General features: G+C 43.7%; 1 protein-coding gene across 1 annotated transcript; it reads right to left on the reverse strand.

Moving 5' to 3' along the window:
* Positions 1-8,990: 8,990 nt before the first annotated feature.
* ascl1b (achaete-scute family bHLH transcription factor 1b) lies at positions 8,991-10,538 on the reverse strand. Its single transcript, XM_026176421.1, has one exon. It carries the CDS (start codon positions 10,372-10,374, stop codon positions 9,763-9,765), a length of 612 nt encoding a protein of 203 aa, XP_026032206.1. The 5' UTR covers positions 10,375-10,538; the 3' UTR covers positions 8,991-9,762.
* Between the last annotated feature and the right edge of the window lie 647 nt (positions 10,539-11,185).

The following is an 11,185-nucleotide window of genomic DNA, read 5'->3' on the forward strand; positions in this document are numbered from 1 at the left end:
GGCCATTGCTCCACTGCCGGGATTCACAGATGGAACAGCAGACACATACTGATAGTCAATGACCTGTTAAAAAGGGAAAGCAGAAGACTGCCTACGAACAAGGCCACACAGGATCAGCCTCATGTTGCTAATTTACCTGACCCTCAGTTAGCTTATGTTTGTTTGTTTGTTTGGGGGTGGTGATAGCTGTGAACTGACCCCACTCTCTGTCTCAAACACTGGGCATCCAAACTGGCATCGGTGAATACAGCCGAATGGGATTACACACTGACTTGTCCTCCACCTTTGTTTTTTTAGAGTTCTGGTCTGGACCTGGCTCCATGTCTCAGGTCTATAAAGCCACACTGATGAGACTGACTGGCCGTGGCCTCTTAGGGGGCAGTAATAATCTCTCTTTAGGAGGCTGAGAGGGTGAAGTGAGCCATAAGAACCCTCTCTGTCAGCTTTAACCGGCCAGCAAAAAGAAAAAGTCATAATTATAGTACTCTCTCTGGCTGGATTTAAATAAAGCTTTCTGGCTGGGGCCCTATAGAGACACACAGTCTCTGTTGCTCATACACACACACACACACACACACACACACACACACACACACACACTTCAATAAAGAGGCACTAATCAATCAGGGGGTTCCCCTTCCACAGCTTCATTGGAGCCCCTGTCTGAAAGAAGGACTGACAGCCCTCAACCTCCCAGTATTGTCACAGGAAACTGATTAGGCTTCTGACTGGATACCTCATCCACCAGCTAGAAAAGCACGAAGGTTAAAGGGTCTCCATTTGAAATCGACGAGCACTGAAAAGTTGTAGACACCTGCTTTTTAAAGTGATGCTTGTCTCTGCTGTGCTATCCTCCGTTTTTTGTTATCTGCAATTTGAGGGCAGCACGGGGGAGAGGGACAGAGTTGTTTGAGGGAGTAAAAAAAGGGGTGAGTGGGGTACTGTGTGTGCGTGTGTATGCATGTGTGTGTGGCTTAAGTTTTGAAGGGGGGAGCTTGGCTGTGGGCCCAAGACTGGAACAAAGAGGGGACACTCTTTACATGCATAGCCAGACAGAGTAAACTGGCCAGCAGCAGTGCCAGCAAGGCAAGGCATACAAGGCAGGAAAGAAGGAAGGAAAAAAACAGGGATATCAGGCAACCATCGCACTGCACCACCCTCAAAACTTTTCATCCTTCATGTTGGGATAAAAAAAATAAAAATGCATTGGTTGGCATGCTTGTTAGGCATTAAATAGCACAAGTTGCAAAGATTATTGTGTTTGCATTTAGTATGGAGCTGTGTGGCCACGGTCAAATGGAAACTATCCTTTTGCAAACACCCACAGGATGGACAAATACAGGCAACTGGTGCATCAGAGCAACAGATGGACAGGTGGACTTTAAAGAAAGGAGCAATTTGTTTCATAATTCCAGCTACATATGCATGATCAGAATGTGAAACTGTCAGAAAGTGGCCACAGCAACAGACTTGACATTTGAGCGATTCACCTGAAATCGCTTGAATTTTTTCAAGCATTACAGTTTTTATTCTCTTGTCGACTTCACGAGTGAAAAACAAAAGTGTATTCTGAGGTCCTAACACCACCCTGCCATCACCAGGTTCCCTTCAATACAGCCTCTGCCTGTGACTGGTAAATGCCACTTTCAGTTTTTCCCATTTCGTGCCTCTCTCCTATTCACGTCTCCCATTTCTTACCCTCAATGGGTGTGTTAAGTATTGTGCTTTCTGGGGAGGGGGGGTGAGTCAGTCAGGATCATCAAAAGCAGGCCAAGCCTTTGGCCAGATCAAAATAATTAACTGGAGAGGTCACAAGCTAATGAAATGAAATGGAAGGCTGAAAGGAAGCCCTAAATGGTGCACACTAATCCTCCCTCTACCTTGTCTTAGGGAGGAGGGTGCAGGACTCTAAGCCTGGGCATCTCTGCTGATAATAATGCACGGGGTGCAGGGCGACCTGAGACTATGGATTTGTATGTGTGTGTGTGTGTGTGAGTGAACAAGAGAAGGAGAGAGTGACCAAGTGCTGCAAATATCTATATATCTCACCATATATTCACATTTCAAATGCATTTGTCACATTCTGACCTTTCTTTAGCTCTAATACAGCTTTTTATAATCTTTATAAAAAGCTGAAGTGACCAGGAAGCATAGCTGTCAAAAAATGTAGTTGAATAGGGTGCAGTATTTGATGCTGCCATAATATACAGTAATTTAAAAATGTAAATTAACTCCAATTAAGCATGGTGCCCTGTATCTTGCTGTAATTTTGAATACCTACAAAGGTTCCAAAACAAGATCAATATATGAATAAGAAGTAAGTGAATAAAATGCATCATCAATACTGTGAAACCAGACGAATCAAACAAAACATCATTCATCCACCTGTGTGTGTAGTATCTTTTTTATCCTAATCCTGCAAGCACTTTCATGTTTCTATTGAATCTTTACACCGCAACCTTTCATAACTACAAGCGAGGGTACACTTTGCTTTGACGCCATAAAGAAGGCACATTTATTGTGTCATGCAGAGTTATTCACAAGCCATATAAAGGAAAATATCTAAGTGTCCTACTGTCTGTCTGAATCAAACAATAGAAGAATGAAGCGTGTGATCTAAAAAGCTGATGGCGAAACATGTCAGAAACCGATGAAGCCATGGTGTGTCACTGTGAACAAGTTCTCCAGGGGCAGGCTTGAACCTGCTGAAGACCCTGGGACATGTCTGCATGCATGTATCCAGTTTGTGCGTCTGTGTGTGTGTGTGTGTGTGTGTGTGTGTGTGTGTGTGTGTGTGTGTGTGTGTGTGTGTGTGTGTGTGTGTGTGTGTGTGTGAGAGAGAGAGAGAGCGGGGAGGGGCTAGAGCTTGTTTAAGTAGAGCGTGGAAAGGTGTTTTTTTAGAGTTAGATGTGCGACCTTTGAAAGACACACAATCATAAATATTTGCACACCGACCTAACACATACACAAATGTTAAAACATTACATATTGTTGAGTGATGGAATGCACCTGAACTCGGTAAACACACACACACGCAAACCTTTCTTTTTTTGTTGATGACTTACCATGTTATCATCACAAAAGTGAGCACGGAACAAGTGTGGGTGCGGTACTAAGGAGCTCCCAGCAGCTCTCCAGGGGAGGAAATGCATTTTTAGTTAGGCTGAAATTAAACTGACAGCATGGAAGTATTTAATGAATATGACTTTTGGAGTGTTTTGTTTTTTGTTAATCAGAGAATTATCACTGCAACTTCTGAAACCAGTACATTTCAAGTGCCTACAGTGCAGTTCCACTGTTAGCCACTAGATGCTGCTTCAAAGAAAACTTGTTTATTTGTCTGTCCTGTGTATCACTGTTACTGCACTGCCTCTATAATAAGCCTCACTTTGACACGCTCTGTACTTCTGTGTGGTGCTCCCACATCAGCACTAAAAGTTCACTGATCTTACATTCTTCTAGTCATCACTAACTTTATTCTTGTGGCTTCAAAACAAGCTTCCTTGTTGCCTGTGGTTATATTAAATTCATCCTGCACTTGTAAGAAACCACGCACTGCTGCTGGACGCATCGGTTTGAAGTCCCTTCATTTTTAAGCCTCTTTCCTTCAGCTAACCCTAACATCAGGCTGAGCTCTGCTCTTCATTTCCTATCAGCCCATACAAATCTAAAAGAAAAAACATCTCCATCTCAAGCTCTATACAAGCAGTCCACTCCAGGCTGCAGGCTGCAGTCTCTCTGAGCCATCATTACAGTCATTAGGCAAGGATAAGCTCTGTATCACAGGAGTCCACCAGCATCCAGTTTAACCCAGCACAATTAGCACATCCGTTGGAGTAGAATTACCCTGTAAAATGAGAATGCTCTGGACAAAAGAGGCAGGAGAGTTGGAGCTGAAAAAGGAGGGTAAGTGTGAGGGAAAGGGGGAGAGAGAAGAAGAAGAGAAATAAGAGAGGACAGGGTGAGATTAAAATTGTTTGAATTGAGTCCACGCTCGCCCCATTCATTTGGTATTCTGCTCAAATCAGGGCTTTTGTTCGGCCTGGCGTAAAGTAGTGTCAATCATCTCGACCCGGTTTTGTAGAATGGGGAAATTTATTATGAATTTGCTCCTGCAAATAATGAGGACTACCCCCTGCCTGTTCTCCCTTTCCCTCCTCCTTCTCCCTCTAAGCTACCTCTTCTCAGTCCCCTTTGCCTCCTCCCCCATATCAATGCTGCAGAATAGGCAATAGAGAGTGAAGTTAGCAATCTCAGGGCCACTCGCACTCTGGACCCACATCAAAGTGACAGAGACGTCCAATCAGATTTGTCTTACAGGCATTACATGATGAATATGGTGCGGCCGTAGCACAAAAGCGTCTTTGTGTCTCCTCCAAGCAGAGACTATTCACAGCTCGCCACAGCCAGCCAGAGTGGAAGTAAATGGCCAAAAGGGCCCAAGCCAGAAAAAAAGCACCCAAACTTGTGCAGCACAATGGCCCATGCAAATCACAGCCCCACCGCCTCCACCCAATCACACATCCCTACCTCCTCCATCCCTCCAACCTTCAGGCCTGAGCTGGGTTCTTCCTCTACTGGGTCGACCGAAGTTTAGGGCCTATTCACACACATACAGAGGTGTCAGTTAAAAGTGCTGAGGTGAATGCATGCATGCATTCAAACGTCTTTTCTCCGTTAAGCTAAGAAAGAAGACTTTGCTTTCTTTTAGTTTGGGAAGACAGAAGAACAACATGAGTCAAATTGCTGACTTTTTTTTGTCAGAAAGCAAAAGTGACTTGGGCAAGATTCCTACTAGTAACTAGTAACTAGACTTTAAGGCTTTTGCAGCATTCTTGTGTGGCCCTGTAATATTTGCTGAAAAATACAATGTGACAGGCCCAATTTGGCAAAGATAAAGATCTTGTGTTGACACTTATATTCAAGTGGGCTTTCAGTTCTAACTTTAGGACACCTTCAAGAGATATTCAGAAATTAGGCTACAATGAAGGAGTTAAAAAAAAATAACAGTTTAGTACAAATCATAAAAACTGTAAAGAACAAGCAGGTTTCTCTATGAAAGTTTGATTTGATCATCTTAAAAGCTCGTAGGAAAAAAACATGTTGCTTACTCCAGCGTCCCTAGCAGTTAACTGAATGGGTGCGGAGTCCACACACCACGCTTGGTGTTAGTAAATGACACATTTGCTGAGATATGACCTCAGCTCATGTTTAGCCACTTCAGCATTAGATTAGATTAAAGAAACATTTTGGTATCTGAAAACTCTAAAGCTTCACATCTATGAAGAAAGTGTATGAAGAATAGGAGCAAATCTATGAAGAATTTTCGCTTTTTGGAGCACCCCCTGGTGGTTCATTTTCACACTTTGGTCCGAAGATCATTTACACCAAATTTGTTTAATATCATTTGGAAGCTTTTAAATGGGTTTCTTTTTTTAAAAAATGGGTTTGAAAGTTGCATCCAAAAATAAATACCTAGACTAGACTTTTACTTACTTGGTGAAATGACTTTGGTTAGTTTTGACCCAGATTTCAGTTCTTTGTGGCGCCAATGAAAGAAAAAATAAATACAATGTATAGACATTTCTGTATCTCTACAGCTTCACTGCTTAGACCCCAGTAATGCTTAATGAAGCATACGGCAGCTCTGAATTATTTCCAACATAGAGAGAAAGGTCACACCTTCATGATAAACAGTTTTTTTTATTGTAATGAAAGCTTGAGTCATTGCCATACTTATTGTAATGTTACCTGTTAGTGTTTATGGGTTATTTTGTTGTGTTAGTAATGAGCTACTGTCAGATTGTTACTGTTGACAGGCAGTGTTGTGAGCGCACTGGTACAAGAGTCGATCCTGTGATGTGTGTCTTTTGGTTGTACTGGTGCCCAAAGGGTGGGAGATTAAGGACTTTGCTGAGTTGCTTGTTAGTGCACAGCTTTGGGGGGAAAAATGAACTCTTTGGTTTTTTTAAGGCAAAAAAAACCTACAACAATAAACAGTCTTTCTACTACCTAGCTCAGGTAATAGCCGCAGGGTCCAGCTACAATAACTCTTTCCAAGTGTGTGTGTGTGTGTGTGTGTGTGTGTGTGTGTGTGTGTGTGTGTGTGTGTGTGTGTGTGTGTGTGTGTGTGTGTGGTGTTTCTATGTTAAACAGAAACACATCTGTGCCTCTGCTTAAACATTAACACCTCTGTAAGCATCGCTCAAGGTTGCACACCACCTACTCATCTGTCTTCTTCTTGCACTTATCTCTAAACATCTTCTCTTGTCTAACATGCTGCTAAAATCCTTATATTTGGTACCTCTTGAAGTTTTCTACCTTGTTTATCATATTTGTCTTCATTTAAAATACAAAAGCAAAAAAGGAAATAGTTTCAGTGCACACACGTTAAGCACTCAGACTCTCTTCACTCACTTAAAAATGTTTTAAGTGCTTCTATCAGCCAAAATGAATCTGTTGTGGATTGTGTACATTTATTTTGATCGTGTTACATTAATGTTAAGTTTGAAAGGAGGTGATGATGTTTGTTAAGGTCATTATGAAAAATCAAAAACTGTGACACACTGACAAGGTGGTATTAATCTAAAGCAATACTTTCAGCAGGAGGATGTGACTCTGAGCCATGACTGGATGAGCCATTCACTCACATCTTACAGATTCTGACTATGCTTGGGGTAGTATTACTTCAAAACATCCATCCAACATCTCTGCAACCAACATCCCTGAACTTGTCTTCACTAATGACCATAATAAGAATCCTTGTCCTCACAGACAACATCACAACAGTAAACTCAAACCCCTTTACAAAGAATTTATGTTAAATGAAAAGCAGAAATTTCATCCTGGGCTTTTTCGGATCCTGATTTAAAAACAGGACAAAGTAACAGTTGTCTCACATTTTAATGCAGCCATGACTTTTATTTTGATATGCTGAAATAATATTTCTATAACCCACTTTTTTGTCTTTTTTTTTGCTAAAAAGTGATGATTATACTTTTTGTTTCTATGGGAATCATCCCGAGTTGCTCACGTTTTGATTCAAGGGAAAGATAATGAAAAGAAAAACTGTTTGGTAAATAGTGTCAGTTAGTCTGTAATTGCGTGTTGTCTGCCTTCGAAAATGATTCATGTTGTGGGATAACAAAGATAAACGTTTTTGCCGAAGGGGTCAAAACATTCGTACCCAACATATCCGAAGTAGCTCATTAATGTGCAAAATACGCATGCAAATACGTCATGAAAAATAAGCCAAAATTCACCAGGCAAACTCAATACTGCATTCAAAGCAACAGATGACCTCTCATCACTCCGCTCTTGGCCAGTTTATCCCTATATTATACGTTCCCATTTGGCGTTTCCATGGTTTAAGCGTAAATCATGGCTTTGCGCACGAAAACGCATGCATAAATGGGCTCCATGTGATTGATATTCACCAGTGGACTATGGCTAAATTAACATCGCCCTTATGTATTGTCAAAGTGAAAATGAGCCATGGACAAAATGACATGAATAAATCTACTTTCGCCCCTTCTCCTCCCTACATGGCCGCGGAGAAAATTGCATATCAATCTTAGGAGGACATGAGACAAGCGCTTATTTTTACTTTGTGCCGTGGCCTCTGCCTGACACTGAAGGACATAGCAAACGCCATTTCAGCCGAATAATAATGGACCAGCGGGGTATTTTGCGCCTAACATTGAGTTGTCTCTTTGAGGCGCGGTGACGTAGGAGGTTATAATGCCGAGCGTAATTAATGCCATTTATCACTTGTTTGATTTTGTCACTGCCTCCACCGACAGGGCTCACATTCGCGAGCCATTAACCAATGGGAGAGCCGGAGCCCTTTGTGACCAAGTACAGGCACGTGGCTTACACCTGCAGGCTCCATTGTGTGTGTGTGTGTGTGTGTGTGTGTGTGTGTGTGTGTGTGTGTGTGTGTGTGTGTGAGAGAGAGAGAGAGAGAGAGAGAGAGAGAGAGAGAGAGAGAGACATCTTACTCATCTTGACTTTGCTACTTTTTAACGTTTTTGTCCGGATATACAATTTGTTTTGATATCGGGCTATTGTGTTTACATACTTTTTGTTTTTAAGTAATATATGAAGTGATCAAAAGTGATTTAAAAAACGTCTCTTCTTTAAATTTTGTGGAAAAGTACATTCACAATTCACAAACAAGAGCAGCTTCTCTTGCTCCCGTTTTCCACACCCCAAAGGCGCGCCAGGTGAGAATAAACTCGTTATACTTCGTTCTGCTTAGTTGAACACGGCATCAGTGTTTATTTACAATAGAAGATCTTCAATAATTCGTATAATGAGGCGCAAAGGCGCACACAATAGTGCTCACAATGGGGCGTTGTGCTCCCCATTTCGCAGGAGATGGGCTTTTTGATTGGCCTGTGTGCGCCATGAAAAACACAGTTGGGGATACAACTAGTCTACAACCCCAGGTTTCATTTAGATTGATCTCAATCGGGCAATAAGAATTTTGACCCCGTCTCATTGTCTTGCTGACTTTCCCCAGGCTGTATTTCAAAGTGTCTATACCCTTTGAGTGAATTGCCACCCCCACCCCCTCCTTTCCCTCAGCTCCAGGCACTCTGGGACATTGGGTAAAAGCAGAGTACGCAAAAGAAACAATGCATGGATGAAACGTAATATTAATCTCCCTGCCCTGAATGCAGACAAAGCGCCGTGGAAGGTGCGCGTTTATAATGGTTGGTGAGTGTTCGCCCAGCTGCGCAATTTTCTCCCGTGTGCCCAACCAAGTCGGCAAAAGGTCATGCAGGGGCTTTGAATAAAAGAGAAGCTCCCTCGTTTGCTCAATTAGCGCCGCTGCTGACACACACAGACTCACACGCACACGCAATATCAGCTAAAGAACCAAGCCACTGCAAAAACATATAATATAAATAGATTAATCTTTATTTATAAAACTTGTTTTACACAAAATATATCTGTTAAAATCAAATATTTACATTTTAGGCTACGGGAAGCTGAGAGTGCATACATTAATAAATGTCTCCTTGACAACTATTTTTTTAAAAAGACATACACACACAAATAAACTACAGGCAGTAGCCTTGATGTTGCTGCCCAGTCACACAACTCATACATGCCAGCTTGCCGCCCCGCTGACAGCTGGTTGTCAAAACACTGTCAGGGAAAAAAGTGGCAGTGAACGTTCTGCTACAACACTGTTTGACTGTATGTACAAAAATATGTCTTCGTGTTAAAACAGTTTGTTGTATGGTACAGCTTTGTTATGAAAGGAGAGGACACGTACATCACGAAAAAAGAAAAACAAAAGTCTGTTGACGCATCTTTTATGTTGTACATCTTCAACAGATGTGGCAGCTGAGGAAGGCAGTCCGGGTCTGATGAACTACTGACGAACAGATCTTGTAGACAGCGCCGTCCCTGCAGAGTCTGCTGTGTCACATTTTAATTGCACTTATTCAAACAGTTTTTTACTTCCACGCGTCAACGTGTCCAATTCCCTCCTTCCTGTGAGGACTACGCTCTATGCAACAAGATGCTCCCTCTCTCACGCATTCATACTCATTCTCCCTGTTTGTCACTATTGCTTTGCTCCTGCAGAAGCAGCCCGAGTGAGGGAGGCAACAGATCACTTGGAAGCACAGAGAGCAAGACAGATCTGATGCCTTTATCGAGTCTTTCGAAGCATTTCTGGAAGAAGTCAGACGCTTTACTTCTTTTTTGCGCGCACACGCTGCTATGCGGTTCATTTACATGACAGCCTCAGTACCTGTCAAACCAAGTTGTGAAGTCCAATAACTCCTGTTCCTCTGAGCTCAGAGGCTCATAGCCACCTTCATCTGATGAGTAGGTGGAGTGAGGCGACTCCGGGTCGGCAGAGTAGCTGTTGGACAGTGTCGGGGATGGCAGTCCACACTGGAAAGCAGCCGACACCGCGTCGTGTTCGTCTAGAAGTTGCTGTAAAGCTCTGATGTACTCCACCGCGGACCTCAGCGTCTCCACTTTGCTCATCTTCTTGTTGGCGGCGCCGTTTGGCACATGCTGACGCAGAGTCTGGAAGCCCATGTTAACCTGTTTGACCCGGTTCCTCTCTCTTTCGTTCCGCCTGGCCACGGCCACAGGCTGCTGCTGGGGGATGGAGTAGCCGAGGCCGTTGAAGCTCAGGCGACGCTTGCAGCGCAGGAGCTCCGGAGAGCTGGAGCGCTGTCTCTTCAGCACCTTGGCTTTGCTTTGGTAGCCGGCAACGTTGGTGTTCTGGTGCACAGCGCTCACCGAGCAGTCCTGGGCCGGGGCGTGCAGGCTGATGCTGGCGCGTCTTTCGCTAAGTCCAAAGGTGAATGCAGTTTGCGTGGTGGTGATGGTCGCGGTTTCCATCTCGCAAAGAGGGACAGCCTGAAACTTGTGGCAGGAGGAGAAGAGTTGGCAGTGTACAGCTCTCGTGTCCTTCGCGTGGGGACCGTGTGGCTAACTCTAGTCCAAGTCTCTCTTGACTGCTTACTCCACGAGCCGATCTGACCCAAACTTTGGCAGCACTCCTCTTTTTCAACACGCGCCTCCAACACACACCCCACCCACCCCTTTTTTGAGACGCACGCTTCGTGGCGAGGCCCCGCCCCCGCTGTGTGATTCTTCTGCACACCGACTCCCCCGGGCCAGGCGCGTGGCTCCGGGAGCTCAATAAACAATCCCGGGCTTTCACTGTGCCGGGAGCACGCGCTGGGCTCATTTACATTCCAATGTCTCTAACTTGAAGGCCCATTGGTCGATTCAAACGGTCTGCAACCGTGCGAAAAGAAAGAAAGGGAGGAAAAAAAGACAGAGAAAGAAGAAAAAAGAAGATAGAATGAAAAAGTGAATGGTGTGGTTCTTTGAAATGCCTTTTGAATTTGACAATGTACCTCTGGCAAGTCTTCAAATTATCAGTCTTACCCCCCCCCCCCCTCCCCCCCCTCCAGCTCTTTACAATCGCAAATGCCAAGGACGCTCTCTGCTGTATCCAGGCTACAGCTTTGCAAACTGCAAGCGTGTCTCTGAACACAGTTATAAAACTCGCAGAGACGCGATTCATGAGATGATTGTGAAAGGAAATATAATATTACGGCTACCTCTCGAGTCTGTGCCCTGCAGGTCCACTTTGTTTGCGCGTAATCGACAGGTTATCCCGGAAAAATCTTTTTCAGATGCA

The sequence above is a fragment of the Astatotilapia calliptera genome, chromosome 7 (assembly GCF_900246225.1).
Source record: "Astatotilapia calliptera chromosome 7, fAstCal1.2, whole genome shotgun sequence".
Lineage (NCBI taxonomy): Eukaryota > Metazoa > Chordata > Actinopteri > Cichliformes > Cichlidae > Astatotilapia > Astatotilapia calliptera.